The sequence below is a fragment of the Geotrypetes seraphini genome, chromosome 4 (genome assembly GCF_902459505.1).
Source record: "Geotrypetes seraphini chromosome 4, aGeoSer1.1, whole genome shotgun sequence".
In the NCBI taxonomy this organism is placed as follows: Eukaryota; Metazoa; Chordata; class Amphibia; order Gymnophiona; family Dermophiidae; genus Geotrypetes; species Geotrypetes seraphini.
Genome location: NC_047087.1, coordinates 97,260,443 through 97,278,974, shown reverse-complemented (window position 1 = coordinate 97,278,974; position 18,532 = coordinate 97,260,443). Strand labels below are relative to the sequence as shown.

The 18,532-nt window shown below is 43.2% G+C and overlaps 1 protein-coding gene across 9 annotated transcripts in view; it reads right to left on the bottom strand.

Annotated features, from left to right (window-relative positions):
- Window positions 1–18,532, bottom strand: part of CMSS1 (cms1 ribosomal small subunit homolog) — a 556,569-nt gene that overhangs the window by 11,765 nt on the left and 526,272 nt on the right. For all 9 annotated transcript variants that reach the window (XM_033940866.1, XM_033940867.1, XM_033940868.1 and 6 more), the window contains 2 exons: window positions 8,629–8,700; window positions 5,446–5,575 (listed from right to left, as the gene is read on the bottom strand). In XM_033940866.1, coding sequence (XP_033796757.1) covers window positions 5,446–5,575; window positions 8,629–8,700 — 202 coding nt within the window. The remainder of the gene's footprint in view (window positions 1–5,445; window positions 5,576–8,628; window positions 8,701–18,532) is intronic.

Genomic DNA, 18,532 nt, shown 5'->3' with positions numbered 1-18,532 from the left:
GATACTGCAGAGTGATCCTGCTGCATGCGCAGACCATCTTCTTTGCCTGTAGATGGCGTGCGCATGCAGTTTGTGGCATAAATGGTTTGCGGAAAAAAAAATATTCTCCATCTGGGACAGTGCTTCTCTCTTATATTCGGGTGCATAGGTAGAGGTTAGAAATCAAATATACAATTTTTGGTGCACTTCTCTTGATGCTTTGAATACAAAACTATCTTCAACCTCGGGATCTTTTGTGCACATGTAAGAAAATACTACAAAACATTACGTTTTACCCTTCCGAATAATAAGCTGAGGTTCCAACGCAGTTTTCAGCAACAGCAACTGTCACGGAATCGGGATGCTGGACTGTTGCTTTGACTTTTACTCGCAAGCCCGTGGTTTCAACCCACAGGTTTAAAGTGGGACTGCACTACGGCGTGTTTTGTTCTGTTCCAGTCTGGAAGAGAACAGACACCCTGTAGTACAACCTGCTTTAAACCCGCAGGTTAAAACCATGGGCTCGCACTGCAGGGAAAGGCAGCAGAGAGCAGCAGAGTCGGGGCAGCAGAGAGCAGGCGATGTGTTTAAAATGTTTTGGCCCAGATTATTGTTGGTTTTATTTTTTTGATTTTGGGATTTCATGGCTGCAAGGCTGCAGAGCAGGGCACTTTTTGCACAAGGAGATGTTTTATTTCAGGGCTGGGATTTCAGGGTGGCAGAGAGCAGGACAGTCGGAAAGGACGTGAGCGACTGGTCCTCAGCAGTTGCTTCTTTTTTGATCACCAGCCCAGTTGGTGTTCCTTCTTCTCTTTAGTGAATCACTGCCTTCCTACTTTGCATGCCATTTCCCCCCATTTGCATGTGCGGATTGGATCGGATGAGAGGAAGGTTAGTGAATCGGGTCGGGGTCGCAAACTGGTCAGAACACAATCAGTAAGCTTAGTGAATCTAGCCCTTAGTATTTTAAGGAAACCTTTATTTATAGTTCAGCAACAATACACAACCCATCATGAAACAATAAAAGTATTTCAAACACTCTTGTATAAGGCTACTGGATTTTTTCGAAGAAAAATCTGGACCCATGGCCATGCCCCCAGGCCTGCCCAGTTCCGCCTGTGTCACGCCTCATTCTGCCCCCCCAGCCCTGCCCCTAGATGGCATCCGTGTATGCGCAGATGCCACTTCCCGATGTGATTTTGATGGGAAGCTTTTCAAAACCCGGACAAAGTGCAGGGTTTTGAAAAGCCATCCGGCTTTTATCCGGACCCCCAGGCATGTCCTCGAAAAGGAGGGCGTGTCCAGGGAAATCCAGACGTCTGGTAACCCTACTCTTGTATTCAGTATTTACACCAATGTCCTGTTAAATAATGAATAAAATATTTTCATGTAAGGGACCAAATATCAAGCTCTTTTCCAAAGCAACACACAGGGGGAAATCTTTTTCTACATCTGGTCTCTTGTGTACTTTGCGTCTGCTAAGTGCTAGTAACTTGAAAATGTGAGAATGTGTCCAAGCATGTTAGTAGACATCACTATAAAAAAGAAGTAAGAAAAATAGAAAGACAACAACAGAGGGACTGAAAGTAGAGTGAATGAAAGAGATGAGTGAGTGGTGGAGCCACAATCTCATAAACCCTATGCTAAAGAAGTGGCATAGCTTCAAGTGGGCCTGGGTGAGCACAGGCCTGCCCCTTCCCCTGTGCTCTGGCATCTGTCTCTTCTCCTTTCCTTCCTTCCTTCCTTCCCAGTCAACCCCATGGCCTGGCATCACACACATTTCCTTCTCTTCTACCTCTCCCTCCCCCTCCATACTCTGGCATCTCTTCTCCTTCCTTTCCCTCTGGTCTGGCATCTGTCTCCATAGTTTCTCTTCCCTTATACCCTGACACCTCTCTGCTCTCCTCTTCTATCTCTTCCTCCCCCCTCCATTATCTGGCATTTTCTCTCCTTCCTTTCTCTCCCTCCCTCCTTCCTTGCCCCTGGTCTGGCATCTGTCTTCTTCCCCCTCCATGTGCAAGTGATGGGTAAATGCAGATACTCAGTTAGAGAGTTGGCCTTAGGGTGTTGGTAAAGAAATTGAAAAATAGGACTTTAGAAGTGGTCCTTTGAATACTGGCTACACTTGTAAGAGAGCCCATAAAATTCTGGCTTTGTAGAATGGTCAGTCACACTGGATGCTAATCGTTTTGAATTTTCTTCTTCTTCTCCTTCCTTAAGGTACATAAATAATCCTTACAGGAAAGAGAAAAAGAAAATCCAAAACGATTAGCATCCAGTGTGACTGATTAGAAGTCGACTGCTTGAGTTTTGTACGCTGGGCGGTTACCAGTCAGTTGCTGTGGCCCTCGGGGTGTGGCGGGCAGTCTGCCACCTTCACGAGCTCTCTCTCCCGTCTGGGCCCATCTTCGTTGCCCGGTAACCCCAGCGGAGAGGCACTGAGGCAGGTAGTGGGTGGGAGATGGCAAAGCGTCCTGTTGTCTCCACAGTAACGGCCCGTAAGTGAATTGAACTCAGGCCACGGGGCTCTAACACGGCATGCACTACCTTCCCTTCTCCTCCGAAACATGAATGACGTAATTTCCTGTTTCGGATGCGAAGGGAAGCCAGTGCGTGCCGTGTTAGAACCCCGCGGCCTGAGTTTAGTTCACTTGCAGGCAAGTGAGGGAGTAGAAGGGAGGGAAGAAGACCTCACCAGACAGTCGGGGGGGGGGGGGGGGAGGCCAGGCCCTGCCCTGCCCTTTTTGCTCCCCCCCTAACGCTGATCCTGGGGCAGGGAGACAGCCCATTCTCCTGCGATCCCCTGTCCCGTTGGCCCCACACACACAGCTTCGGGACGCCGTCTCTGAAAACGGGACATTTCAGCGTCCCGAAGCTATGCATGGGGACAACGGGACAGGGGAGCTGAAAAAGGGACAGTCCCGTTCAAAACGTATGGTCATCTTACACAAACAACAATATAGAACCGCTTTTAAGAAGCGATTTCCCTTCTGTTTTATCCTCCCCCCTCCCTTTTATTTTTATTTTCATAATGTAATTAAAACTTTCCTTCCCCCCTTGTTCCCCACAAATTATACCTATGTCTTGGTCTTCACTACCCTATTCTTATTTCCATTTTATTTTTTTTACTTTTAAGATATTTAAAATTTTTAATATTGTAAACCGGCCAGATACATGTGATGGTCGGTATATCAAACTAAGAATAAACTTGGAAACTTGGATATCACTTCCTGTTTCTTGTCTGGAGAATAGCGGCAGAGGAAAGTCTTTGGGGCCAGCGCTGGTAGTAAAAATTAGTTGTTGCAGGTGCCGGGAACGTATGTAAGGTATATCGGGGAGAGATGAGTTTGAGAGTTAGGAGGGCAGATGCCGGGATGCTGCAGAAGAAATAGGGGAGAGATGTTAGATGGGTATAAAGAACCATCCAAGTTAACTGTGGGCCTATCCAAAATACTGGATCTGGCTATGCCACTGACTGTATTCCCAGATCTTAACAAGTAATTTGTAAATATTTTATCCATATTTTTACACAGATGTACTGCTCTTTATTTGTGTAAAAAGCTCAAATGAAAATTGCCCTCACTCTTCTGTGGGTAAAAGTGCAAGAAACTGTACTTGCTGGAATTGGGGACGAGGGAGGATAGGTGAGGGTGTTTCCATTTTGAATGTCCATGTATACATTGTACAGCTACAAATGTACACAGTTGCACTGTACCCACCGATCATAACCAATGGGATTTTTAAAGGGTTCTGCCATTAGTTTAAAAACTGATAATAACCAATAACTGATCCGTGACTTTGTGAATCACAATGTTATTTTACAGTTCAAATTATATTAACTGACAAATGCATGAAGATTAATTATGAGTAATCAATTACAAGCAAGTGGAAGTAAACAATAACTGTTTGTTGCATCCCAGATATTGTTTTCTTCAAGTTATGCGAAGGTGATGATGGTACAGGTGGTGACATGAGAATAAAGTGACACATATGATCTTGGTGGAAGATGGGGATGACATAAGGGATTACTTGCTGGCATCAGGGCCAACGTTAGGGTGAGCAACAGGGCAATTATCACAGGGGGCCCCAAATATGCCTGAAGTTGAAAGAGGGGCAGCTTGCAAGCAAGCTTTGGGGTTCCTTCCCTAGTATCTGCCCTGGGCCTCATCATGTCTAGAACTGGCCTTGGCTGGCATATTTAGCAACAAACATATTCTCCAAGTGGAATAAGAAGGTCTAGTCTTTGTGCATTTTGGGGTACGTGCTGTATTTCTGAACAATTTCTAGTCAATAGTTACCATACCTGAAAAATGAGATCCAAGATGGTGCTTAACTGAAGAGCACATACCAACCGTTTCTCCTGAGTTCATATTATTTAAGCCTGTTGGGTTTTTCTCGTCCTTAGTCATGGGCAAGAGGAAGGGAACGGCGAAGGCACATCTCCCGGCATCCAGCAAACAATGAAGCAAACAATGGTGGAGAACTTTTTTCAGGCGGCTGGTTTCAAAGCGTCTACCTCTTCCATTCAAATGCTGCTGGCTCAGGCAGTGGCAGTGGGAACAGGGTTTCTTTGAGCCACAAGAATCACATGGTGCCTCTCCAACCCAGAAGGAGTTTGCTAGAGGATGAACAGCAAGAAAGGAGTCCAGGAGAGTGTCTGTCCTCTTCAATGCTATCCAGGAGTTTACCTTTGGCAGAATTTTGCCCCCATGGTAGCATTACACCGAAGATTTTGACACTACTGGATCTTCAACCATCTCTTACACTCACTGTAAGAAAACCACTTATTTTATTTAAAGCGCTCAGTGTGTTGTTCGCCTGCTTTCAGGAAACTCCTCAAGTGCCGTGCTTTTGAAAATCTATTTAATTGAAGGTTTTGGGGATCGATGAAAGAAACTACTATCCACAATTTAGCCATTTGAGATTGTAATGATCTTTGGTGTGGATTTCTAAGATCCCTTTCCTTCATTAAGACACTAATCGGCATAAATTAAATCCCTTTTTTGATAATTTTTAGTTTTATGTGGTTTAATTGCATTTTTGCAATTTTTATTGTTTGAGTTTAAATACAGATATCAACCCAGTTATACTGAAGTGTGTAATCTCTGAGTCTGCAGCATCCTTCTGTGAAAAGCTTCTTCATAAGAGTGGTTAATGTCTTGTGTTATACCTGCAAGCTGGGAGAATATCCATCAGAGGCTACAAGAGATGTGTTCTCCTCCAGCTTTACAAATATAATCCAAGTAGAAATAGGTCACCATAACATCAGTGCTCTATTTTAATCAAAGTAAGAGCAGACAATAAGGACTCAGGAACATTAAAAAAATACCACTTAATAAAAAACAAAAACTTTAGAACCGGAAGGTAAGCATCACGTCTGAAAAAGAGAGAGAATCAAGGGCATCTTTGAACTCTCTGTGGTGCAAATTAACTTCCCACATACTGTATCTGAATACTTCACTGTACCTGTCAGCGTCAGTTCTTCCATTTCAATTGCTGTTCGTTTATTCTCAAAGTGCTGAATAAGCAGTTTTTGTAGGTCTGCAGGAACCCCAGGTTTAGGATCAGATTTTGCCAGAATTTCAGATATCTTCTTCTAAACACAAAAAGAGAAAGAAAATGATAGAGAATAAATTATTAATGAAAAAAAAAATAATAGAAATGCCCAGATGTTTTTAAGTGCTTGAAAAGGCTCTGTTTCATATAAGGAGTGGTAGTTTGAGAGGTAGATGTACCGTATATACTCGAATATAAACTGACCTGAATATAAACTGAGGTAATCTTTTTTCCCCAAAAAATGGAGGAAAAAAGGTTGACTCGAATATAAAGTGGAGGGTTAATATTCAAGTGTAGTGCCTTGCCTTGTCCTGCCAGGCTCTGTACCCTGTTCCCCCTCCCTACCTGCTCTGCCAGACTCTGCATACAACCCTCTCACTCACTCCCTCCCATCAGTCTCTGTACCCAACCCTCCTTCCTCCCTGCCAGGTTCTATACTCTGTTCCCCTCCCTCCTGATGCCTTGCGGGCCTGCCGTAAGTCCTGGTGGGTCCAGCGGTGGGCTGGGACAGCAGGGATCTCTCCCGCCTCCTGTCCCAGCTGATTCTAAGTGTTTTTACTTCCCTCCCAGCTCTCTGCGTACCTTTAGTATCCATGGTGGTCCAGCGGTGAACCAAGGCAGGAGCGACCTTACTTTGCTCCTGCCCGTGCAGAGCCACTAGCTGATATGCTGTTGTGAGTTCTTGCAGGACTGCGAGATATGTGCTCCACTCCTCCAGAGATAATGTGATACCTTCAAAGGAGTATACACACTCCTGTGCCCATGTACTTCCTCAAGCCGAAGCTCCCTCTAGTCACTGCACTCCAGAGTGACGCTCTACAAAGGCATCCATCAGTCCGATCGTCAAGGTTACGATGCATCCGGGAAAACCCAGATCTTTGATTTCCTCTTCACCATTAGTAAAGAGAAGAAAAAATCTTGATGGCGTCTCTGTGAGCACTTCAAGCGGCCATCTTAGTTAAGTTTCTCAGGAGGGAGGTAAAAGTCAGTAGAATCCCACCACTGGAATCACCAGGCCTCACAATAGGCCCAGCATATGCCTGCAACAGGTTCAGGAGGGGATGGGTCAGGTCAACACTGACCCGAACCCCAAAATCTTAGTTTATATTCAAATATATACGGTATACATATATTGTTATTCATATATAGATCTGACTCAAGATTTAATTAATAATTAATGCCCAACGCAGGCGTCACAGCGCCAAAACTTGGGCAGGTTTTCAAATTTATTTTGAAGTTTGAATATATCTACCTAGGAATAGTCTTTTATGTTACTAATAAAAGACTATTTGGAGCCTATATCTTCTGCTTCTTGTTTTCTTACGCTATTGTTTGCCTCTGATTTTTAATATAATAGAAAATTATCCCGAATAAGATAAAGCAGTACATTGCTTAAGAGGAACACTGTACTTAGTGCTCGTACTTTCATAATTAGTGCTAGTTTACTGTCTTTAATTTACATATACATTGCATTATCTATCATGAAATGCTCAAGTACTTGATTACAGCCTCAGTGTTAAATTATTGATAATTGTCTACTACATGTATGTACCATCCTGGGATGCACCAGGGAGGAGCCTAAGGCCCTTATTGGCTCAGATACCTAAGGCCCCTCCCATAGGTATCTGGGCCAATAAGGGACTCCAAGGTATCCAGGCCAATCAGGGCTTTAGGCCCCTCCCTGGTGCATCTTAGGATGCACCGGCAAGGGGAAGGCCCACCATTTTGAAGAGGTGGGCCTGCTGGCAAGATAGAGTGGGAATCCCTCTTGCCAGCTTCTACAATGAGGTATGGGGGAGGGGCTGTGGGTTGCTTGAGCTGGGGGGTTCTGAGCTGCCCCCCCCAGCTCACCAGTGCTTTCTTTTGGGGTCTTGCTGGTAGGGTGATGGGAGGAGGAAGAGGTGTGACGGCTGTGGTCGGGTGAGGGCTGGCATGAATTTTTTTTAATGGGGACAGATATTTTGCGTGGGTAATACGCACAACATGTGTCCATAAAAAAAAAAAAAAAAAAAGTTTCCTGCCCTGAACAGCTGAGTGGCAGATGGGTGCTTCGGAGCTTCCTCTGCCTCTTAGTTGTTCGAGCTTCCCCTGCCGACTCTGCGCATGTGTGAGTCGCTCTCACAGAAATTCATTGGTGGGATCGGACGGGAATTACGGTAAACCTATGCTTAAATCATTTGCATGCCGGTTTGTTTGAGCATGTGTCACTCTTTTGGAATCGTCCAAAAATCGGAACGCAGCAAACCCACATGGTCTCACCAACCCCGTTTAATGCATCTAGGCCACAGTTTCATTTCTGTCAAACCTCCAAAAGGGAGCAAAGAGCTCCTGAGGTTGCTAGGGACTTATGTGCTGAACAAGGTCTGGACCGAAAACAAAAAGCAAAGAATCCCTGGTTTTGCCTCTCTTTGCTCGAAGAATGTCAAGCAGTTAGGCTAGAAGCTTATGATTCATGTAGGATTGTACTGGGGAAGAGGATGTACAGGTTGCAACCTTTTTCCTGGCAGTGGTGTAGTTATCCTGAGGGAGAGGATATGCAGTTTGTCAGTGATGAGTCGGAAGCCTATAGTTAGTGGTGAAGTGTCCTGGGACAGGAGACATGGACCAAGCTGAAGAACCCTAATCTCTTTAGCCTTTCCTCATATGAGAGGAGTTCCATCTGCTTTATCATTTTGGTCATTCTTCTTGAAACTTTTCTATATTATTTTTTTTTTTTTAGATGCGATGACCAGAATTGAACGTAATACTTAAGGTAAGGTTACACCATGGAGCAATATAGAGGCATTACTTGGTTTCATTTACCATCCCTTTCATGGTAATTCATATCATTCTATTTGCTCTTTTGGCTGCCATCATACTCTGGGCAGAAAATTTCAGTGTATTGTGTACACCACCACCTAGGTACTTTTCTTGGATGCTGATTCCTAAAGTGGACCTTGCATCTGGTAACTATGATTTGGATTATTTTTCTCAATATGCATCTCAATATGCATTTCTCCGTATTGAATTTCATCTCCCATTTGCATACCCAGACTTCCAATATAGATACTCCTTTTTTATTTTTTGTAAATCCTTTAAAATATATTTTTCTACCTTCTTTCTCGTTCTTGTTTTCTTTGTGTTTTCCTTTTCCCCCTCTGGAAGTGTCAAAGCACATTTGGAAGGCTGCAAAACAAGATTGGTCAAACAATATTTGTTATTTTGAATGAAGACAACATACGTATAATAGTCATAGAGAAACATTCTAGATTTGCAGTAATGCCTAATTATTAATGGACAGTGGTGAACAGTTGTCATGCAGAGGAGAAACCAACCTTTCTACACAGCCTCAGATCTGGCAGCAATTTTCATGCGTTGTGTTGGCAATCAAACTTATTTCAGGAGTGAAACTCTGGAATCATGTTATATGCCAGTACTTTAAAATACGTAAGTACTGGCTACCAGAATCCCCTATAAAATTCTAACATTGGTATGCAAATTTAGCCCTTCTTTTTACCTTGTTTATTAATACCTTAAAAACTTACATATGCTCTGTGCTCATCTCAACAATACCTTTTTTTAATTCCTTTCATTAAATATACTTTGATTCCATTCGTTCTTCCATTTTCAGTGGGATAGGGCCCTTCCTGTGTAATGATCTTCCACTTGGCTTATATCAAAAATCCATCCTACCAAAAATTTTAAGTTGACCTGAAGACCCACTTTTTAGACTCTTTGGGCCAATGATGACTGTCATGGCCTTTCTATGGTGGTAGGCTTACCAGATGTCCGGATTTCCTCAGACATGTCTTCCTTATGAGGATATATCCGGGGGTCCAGATGGCCTTTCAGAACCTGACACTTTGTTCGGGTTTTGAAAAGCTGTGTCGAGAAGGGAGGACGTCCGCGCATTGTGGCAATTCTAGTGCCATTCCTGATTTACAACAGGGGAAATATGAAGGCAAGCCAGGGTTAAAGGGGTTTAGAGCCCATCAGAATAGTTGCCCCAATGAGCAGGCAAGCAGGGCTGTCTATCCTAGATCCAGTTCCCATAGCCTGGATCGTTGGCAGCACCAAGGGAAAGTTCACAGAGATAAACAGAAAAGTAATTTTGTCCCTGCACAGAACAAACATGTTTTTCCCTGACTGCAATATGCAGTCTCACCAAAGGGGGAGGCAGAGAGAGTATTGGAATATGCCTATCCCACACAGGTGTAGGCAGGACTCTCCCCTATTTAAACTTGACCCTGAGTCAGCACAGGAGGGCAGCAAGGAGAGTAGCAGAGAAACCAGCACTCTTGATACTGCCCAGGAGGAGCAGAGCAGAACCCAGAGTATTGCCTCCTAGCAGCTACCAACCAGCCTGAGAGAAACCCTAATGTGGAGATGGTAGATGCGACTGAAGCTGGGGAATTGCGTGACCCAGAGCTGACTGCACACCAGGAGTTTATGGAGGTGGGTTATACACTTTTATATGAAGTAGGCTTGGGAGAAGCCATGGAGCTGGCTTAAACCTCTGAGTTTAGGTGTGAAGATATTTGCTACTGGGTGCATCACTGCTTGAAGTTGCTCTCTCACTCCTATCTCTCTAAAATAGCCAAGCTGGATAGAAGCCTCACAGAAAGCTGGGCACAAGTGAGCTAAATGCCTGTTAAGGGGCTGGAGGAGTTGCTCTACAGTGAGAGATTAGAGAAACCGGGCCTCTTCTCCCTTTAAAAGAGGAGACTGAAAGAGGGCATGATCGAAACATTCAAGATAATGAAGGGAATAGACTCTGTAGATAAAGACAGGTTGTTTACCCTCTTCAAGGTAGAGAGAATGAGAGAGCACTCTCTAAAGTTAAAAGGGGATAGATTCGAGACATGATCCAAGATGGACGCCATAGCTTACTGCTGAGACAGACGCTGTGAAATTTACCTGCGATATTTCCTGCAACTATACTGAAATGGAGGGGAAGAAGCACCGGTAATGCCTCCCGACGCTCTGCTATTCCCTCGATCGGCACTATCGATGAACTCTTACAGCGACTTCAGAGGGAAACAGAACAGCCAGGAACCCGCCCGCAGGAGACACCAGCAAGGAGTGACGCAACTGTGGATCTCCCTGGGCTAGACACCACCTTGAGTCCCAATGTCAGACTCCCGCCCTCGCAGCCTTAGAGAGTGAGCTCTCCGCTTGTGCTCAACACGTCCGGAGAGGCGGTGTTTGAACCAGGTGAGGTTTCTGAGAGCTTTCTGGAGACTCCTGGAGATGTTGTGTTTACTCCGGAGAGAAAGCCTGGAGTGGACCGAGGCAGCCAAGAGGTATGTCTGGGAGCTGAGAGTTCCCCTTCACCACTTTTTCCAATGGTTACTAAACCTCCAGAAGTTACTCTGGATGCACTATGGGACCTGGTAGTAAAACTTGGGAATTCAATTGCCCCACAAATCAACAAAAAAGGAAAAAAGGGGATAGATTCCATACAAATGTAAGGAAGTTCTTCTTCACCCAGAGAGTGGTGGAAAGCTGTAATGCTATTCCTGAGGCTGTTATAGGGGAATCCCTCCAGGGATTCAAGACAAAATTAGACAAGTTCCTGCTAAACCAGAACATATGCAGGTAGGGCTAGTCTCAGTTAGGGCACTGGTCTTTGACATAGGGGCTGCTGCGTGAGCGGACTGCTGGACACGATGGACCGCCTGTAGCACTATTGTGAAGCAGAGCTGGTTTATTTTTTTAACTTTGATAACTTCTTTGTTAGCTGTGCCAGGAGGTACTCTTTTGCCACTTGTGAAGGACTTAGGAAGCTGGATGTTCAGGAGAACTGCCACAAGTAGAACTTTGGATATTATATTTGGGGTGGGGGGGTTCCTTTTTTTAATGTTTTTTTTTTCCTGCTTTAAAAAAAAGTTGCCAATTAAAACATTTTTTCTAAACAGCAAAGGTTGTATCACTTACCTGGTTTTGATAAGAACATTTACTAAAGTCTTATACAATGAGTTAAAATAATGCACTTAAATAATTATTGATTTTTGCCTTCTTTTTTATTTTGGAGAAAAAACAGAAAGTACCACAAGCTGGATACCGGGTATGACCCAGTTACAAACTGCCAGAACCATGGTGGCCATCTTGGAACCTGGCAGATACAGTCTCTCTCCTTTGCAGTTGTTTATGGGTTTTCTCAGAAAGCTTTATTTTGTGCAATTGCTTCAAGTGCAAAGGCTTGTATAATACACCTTTGTTTTTCATTTTTGAAACTGAACTCTTTGGTGTTTTTGTACTTTTGTGCTTTTTGGGTGTCTGGGTTGCCTAAAAGAAGGAGTGCTCAGTGGCACAGACTAGCACCCCCCTGTAGGGCTTCAGCCGTCTTGCTGAAGTGTGCCTCATTTTCTTTTACTGCCACCTGGTGGATGGCTGCTATAAGGTTAGCGTGGACTCTGGCTGGTGACTGCATGCATGGCCGTTACACAATGATGTCACGCACATGTGCACGTGACATCATCCCGTAGTGTCCACGCATGCATGGACGTCCTCCCTGCCCGACAAGAGCAGGCAGTGGGGGTGGAACTAGGGTGGGCTTGGGGGGCGGGATTGGGATGGGTGGAACTGGTGGGCCAGGGGTGGGGCTGGGGGGGGTCCAGATTTTCCAAAAGGAAAATCTGGCAACTATTTGGTGGGGATATGGGTGGGATTCAGTGCACACAGGGGAGCATTTTTGATATGGTATCTAAATCCAAAATGAGACCTTTTTGCCAATAACATTTCAAACCAACATCTGCCACATAGTCTATATTTTTGGTTTGATTATAGCTTTGAGTTATACGTTTTCATGCTTAACACATCTATCTGTAAGTAGCATTTTAAAAAAAAAAGTCCCAGGGAAAAAACATGGAAAAACAGGCCACAGGGAGGACTTTCTGGCAGCATTCCTAGTGAACTGTCCACACAGACATCCCAGAAATGCAGAGGGGAAGCCTAATGGTCAGTGCAGTGAACTTCACATAAAGGGAACCAGGTACAAAACCCACCCAGTGGCGTACCAAGGGGGGAGGGAGGGCAGTCCGCCCCAGGTGCACGCCCCAAGGGGGTGCACAACAGGCCACCCACCGGGGAATAGGCTGCCACCGGGGAAAGGCTGCCACTGCCGCCATCGGGAACAGGCTGGCGCCGAGTTATCCCTCCCTGCTTTTCTTCCATGAGGGCTGACCAATTCTTGCCACCCGACGTCAAGTCTGACGCTGGAGAGGACATTCTGGGCCAGTCAATCGCTGCCTGGCTGGCCCGGAATGTCCTCTCTGACGTTAGAATTGACGTCAGGCGGCGAGAGTTGGTCGACCCCTCGGGGAAAAAAAGCAGAGAGGGATAACTCGGCGCTGGCCTGTTCCCGATGGCAGCAGTGGCAGCCTTTCCCCGGCGGCGGTGGCAGCAGCATGTTTCCCAATGGCGGTGGCATGGGGGAGGGCAGGGAGAAAGAAAGAAACAAATGGGGCACGAGAGAGAGAGAAAGAAAGGGGGCATGGAGAGAGGAAAAAAAGAAGGGGGCAGGATGAAACAAAGAAAAAGTTGGGGGAGGGAATGAGGTCTGGAGGAGAGGAAGCATGCAGGAGGCTGAAAGAAGGGAAGAAATATTGGATGCACAATCAGAAGAATAAAGTGCAACCAGAGACTGATGAAATTACCAAACAAAGGTAGGAAAAATGATTTTATTTTCAATTTAGTGATCAAAATGTGTCCGTTTTGAGAATTTATATATGCTGTCTATATTTTGCACTATGGTCTCCCTTTTACTAAACTGCAATAGTGGTTTTTAGCACAGGGAGCCTATGAGCGTCAAGAGCAGCGTGGGGCATTCAGCGCAGCTCCCTGCGCTAAAAATCACTAGCCAGTTTAGTGGCCATATTTTAATTGCACTTTATAGCTTCTCTGAAGTATATTGATCTTTCCTTTCCTTTTGTTTTTTCCTTGAATGTCTTACTTACTATCAAACAATTTGTATTTCCTTTCCCTACCTCTCCTTGTGTTTTAATGGGTTTGTAAAGTTAGTTTATAATTAGTCTTGCAAGACTTAGTTTTTGTCATTTGTTGTATTGTTCCCTAAATTTTGTAATTTTATTGATATGTACATCACTTAGATTTCTGATTAAGCGATCAATCAAATCCTTATTAAACTTGAAACTTGATCGTGATTTAGTAAAAAGGGAGGGGGTATATTTGTCTATTTTTGTATAGTTGTTACTGAGGTGACATTGCATAAAGTCATCTGCCTTGACCCCTCTGAAAACCCATGGAATATAAATGATAATTAACATTTTCTCTGCGTACAATGTGCTTTGTGTTTTTTAAATTTTATTGTTGGTAGATCATTTTGACTTGGCCACATAGGTAAGGGGGAGGGAGGAAGGGGAGCTGCTGAAAGACATCTAGTAATCCTTGCAGGCTTGATTATGCATGGAATTATTTTTGTAAAATCATGTTTTGTTATGTGACTGGCATTATTTAGACTTTAATTTCTATGAATGAATAGAATGAAAATGATATAAAATTACTTGCTTGTTTTTATGTGCATGCGCTGAAGGAAAGTGGAGAGAGAGTGGGCTGAGGACGCTGAAGGGAAATGGGGAAGAGAGAGTGGGGAGAAGGCGTTGATTTATAAATTGACAATTGTACAAAATATTGTTTCTTTTTATACTTTAATATAATAAGTTCAATATAAAACAATTCAAGGCTTGTGTGGATGGAATCAGGTGGTTTACGGGGATGGGGACCGAGCTTATGGGGATTAGTCCAATAAAATAGTATTTTTTTATTTCTCATTATTTGTTTTATTTTTATGATTGTTATGTATCAGTTTTTTCAAATTTACATCTACTGTCTTTATATTTTGCACAGTATTAGAGGACATGTGTTACTGTTTTTGTGGGGTTGCATTGTATGCAGAGTCTGGTTTCTTGGCGATTCAGTTTAACTTTTGTCTACATATTTCTATTTTTAGTTTGTAATTATTCCATATTGGGCGAGGGTGTATCTCTGTTCTGTGTGTATGAAAAGAACATAGTTTTCAGTTGGCATTGACTGCAGGATCAATTGACTGTGCGGGATCTGGCTTGTTTAGTTTTACAATGTATGTGTTGGTGTTCTAGTGCTCACTGCAGTGTTTAAGATGCTGCCTTTTCCTAGGTACACTTGTGCGATATGTGGATTTTTACTAAAAATCATATTTTTCATATAGATGGGGGGGGGTCAAAAAATGATGGGCCCTGGGTGTCACATATGCTAGGTACGCCACTGATCCCACATAAAATTCTTCATATTGTATTTAGGTAAAGAAATAGAGAAAACTTACTATACCCAAAGATCCACCACTACAATAGCCCTCAGGCTTGTAGGTCACTTATATATTTAGGTACAGTCCGTTCTTGTTATTTCGTGTATCTGTGGTTGCATCCATTGTGACCGATATTCCCCATTCATACCAATGTGCTCGCATATTCACAGACCTGCTCCTAAAATAACAGCTTTCTAAGCTTTTGCTTTCACTTTCACTTCACAGTCTGGTGTTTGCTTCCAGATATGGTCCCAAAACGTTCAAAGAGTGAATTACAATTATTTACACTACAGGTACTCCAAGTGCTGTCCCATGCAGGAACCTAACTCTATTTTTCCAATAGGATCCACTGTTCACTTTCTGCGGTTTTGAGGCGCAACCTATACTGCTAGAATCTAACCTCTATTTTGTCACAGACTCAGTGTTTCGTTATTCGTGATTTTGTGGTTCGTGAACTTTTTCGGGAGCTGTACTATTGCAAATAACAAGAACAGACTGTACAGGAGGTATTTCTATGTTCCAGGAGGGCTCATGTATTTGAAAGAGTTAAATTGAATCTGGGACCTGTTGTTCATGTCCACTGCACTGACCACTAGGCTACTTCATCCACTTGCTTGCTGCTTTCTTGGGTATGGCCATAATATCTGGAGTTGTCATAGAGCTTTATATCAACTGTCACATCTTTGGAGGGTGGGAGGGGGGCCATTGACCTCAGGGAGATTAAGGGGAGGAAATGTCATCATCTCTCCAGAGGTTAGCTGGTCAGTTAGGGCACGTGTTTTTGCCTAAGTTGTGACTGGAACAGGTCTCGATAAAAACATACTACTTTTCTGCCCTGAACCTTTTTTCTGTTCCATTATTGCAGAAAAATAACCAGATTTTAAGCCTGCCCAAGACCCTCCCAAACACACCTCCAACACGCCCCCTTACTATTTATTTTAATTTCTTATATACCGCTTCTATTCAAAGTGATTTACATTCAGGTACTCTAAGTACCCTATTTCCCTGAAAATAAGACCTACCCCAAAAATAAGTCCTAGATGATTTTCGGGGTAGGTCCTAATATAAGCCCTATCCCAAAAATAAGCCCTAGTTAAGATACCTCCCTCCCATTCCTTTGTGCACCAGAAAACCACTGACCCTCCCACCGTGCTATACCTATCCCTCCCTTCCATCCTTTTGTGCACCAGAACACCACCAACAGCCATACATACCTCTGAAGCCTCAAAACCGGTGGCAGCATTTTGAACGGGCTGCTTGGTGACCTTCCCCACCGGGGCCTTCCCTCTGCTGCTTCACTGATAATGTCATCAGTGATGTTAGTGGTGCTCTGGTGCACAAAGGGATGGGAGGGATAAGTATAACTTGGCAAGATACTGTGTTTCCCCGAAAATAAGACATTCTCTGAGAATAAGCCCTAGTGTGTTATTTGGAGCACAAATTAATATAAGACCCTGTCTTTATTTTTGGGGAAACACAATATTTCTCCCTATTGAGTTTTCCTCGTTAATACTGGATATTGTTATCGATTCTTCACTTACATTTAAGGACCAACTAAACTTGCTTATTAAAAAGTGTTTTTTCAGCCTCCATGCTCTGAGAAGAGTGAGAGCACTTTTTCACCAACAACACTTCTCTTTATTGGTTCAATCAATCATTTTGTCAGGGTTGGATTACTGTAATTCAGTGTATTTGGGTCTTTCAAAGGGCAGTCTGCAGAGACTTCAATTAATACAGAACACTGCAACTAAACTTATTTTCATTAAGAGTAAATTTGATCATGTAACCCCTCTGCTCAAGGAATTACATTGGCTACCAGTGTATCTCAGAATTCAATTTAAGTGCATTTGTATTGCATTTAAGATCCTATTTGGCATTTTTGCCACTTTGATTCCTTTTAGACTGGAATGTTCATAGATCTCATCTTACCAGAAGTTCTCAAAAATTAAAACTTACATTTCCCTCTCTCAGTGGTAAAAACAGAACATTCTTTTGCTTTTAAATTAACCGAATTCTGGAATACTTTACCGTTTACATTAAAAAGTTTAGGTTCTTTTGCTTTATTCTGGAAAGTTTTGGAAACTTTTTTGTTTGCTAAACATTTTGGAAATTAAATATTTTAGTCTACTTTTCCTTGTTAAGTTTATGCATTATGTATTATATTATTGTTAACCGAGTTGAGCTCCTCTTGGTTGATGACTGTTTATAAAACTAAGTTTTAGTTTAGTTTATCTGTCTCAGCAGATTCACAATCTAACTACAGCACCTGGAACAACAGAGTCTTAAGTGACTTGCCCATGGTCACATGGAGTGGTGTGGAGATTAAACCCACAACCTCAGGGGTTCTAACCACTAGGCTACTCCTCATAATTTAGATGTTTTGGCTAGAAAACTGTCATCTGCCGCTTTGTGCCACTTTTGAGACATATTTCTCTTTTGACAATGAGTGCTAGAGTGAATAAAGCCTTGCCTCTACATCATCTTTTACCGTATATTATTGAATTTTCTATTCTGTTTTTGTTTAATTTATGTTCATTTTAAACTGCCCAGATGGTATTTCCGATAGGCTGTATATCAATAATAAACTTGGAAACTAGGATTGATTCCAAAGCAGTTGGATTTTCTGAGTTATCTTGAAGTGCTGCCTTTACCTTTATGGGAGACAGCCCAAGAACATGTGTTCTCCAGGAACAAGCAGGATCACAACCACTACACATGCGAGTGATGATACCTTCCCCATATGTGGCTGTTGGATCCTGCTCTCTAGAAAGAACATCTATTACAGGAGCAACTTTGCTATTTATCCTGTAAAATGCTCTGCATACTGGTAGTGCTATACAAGTGAGCCAGCTTCAAAGGGAACGGACCCCGAACTCAAAAGGTTCAAGAAGGTCGGCTGGACAAGAACCCGGTTATCATGCCAGCTGCAGACTTCTCCCAGGCAGATCTGCCCCCAAGATCACTGGGGAGGGGGAGGGGGTCCTCTCCAGCACCAAAAGCCTCAGACTCGGAGAAACAAAAAACCCCAAAAATAATAAATGATCAGAGAAGATCAAACACCCTTCTCAACATGCTTGCAGAAGGAAAATACTGAAGGAGGCTACACAGAAGTGGAGAAGGAGGTGGAGCTGAATAATGTAAATTCCATCCTCCTGCAACCAACTCGTGAGCATGGGACATTCATCTACTATCAGGACTCATATGCTTTGTGTAACAGAATTCACAATAAAACTCACTACCAAGGAACCATCTGCCATTAGAAGACATACTCTTCCTGTCACTAACCACTGAAGGTAAAATCTCAGAGACAGATAGGGATCTGTCTTGTTGCATGGGCACCTGATTGCATGAATGAACAGTCAGTCCTGCAATTCTCTCACATGAGCACAATGTATTGATGCACCTTCTTGTCCAATTTGTCTGACTTAAACTAGACTGTAAGCTCTTTTGAGCAGGGACTGTCTCTTCTGCATATGTCTAGTAACACTATAGAAACGATTAATAGTAGTAGTAGTAGGGAAAAACACTTTGAGTACCTGATCACCATTTAATATAAACTGCTTAGGATCCTCTTGGGGTATAGAAGCAGTATATAAATAATAAAAATAAAGTTAGAAACTGACTTGAACTGACAGAAAAAGCATCCTTATAGAATCTGATTGACTGATCCAAATATTCTGTCTTTTGACAACACATATACACCACTCCATACAT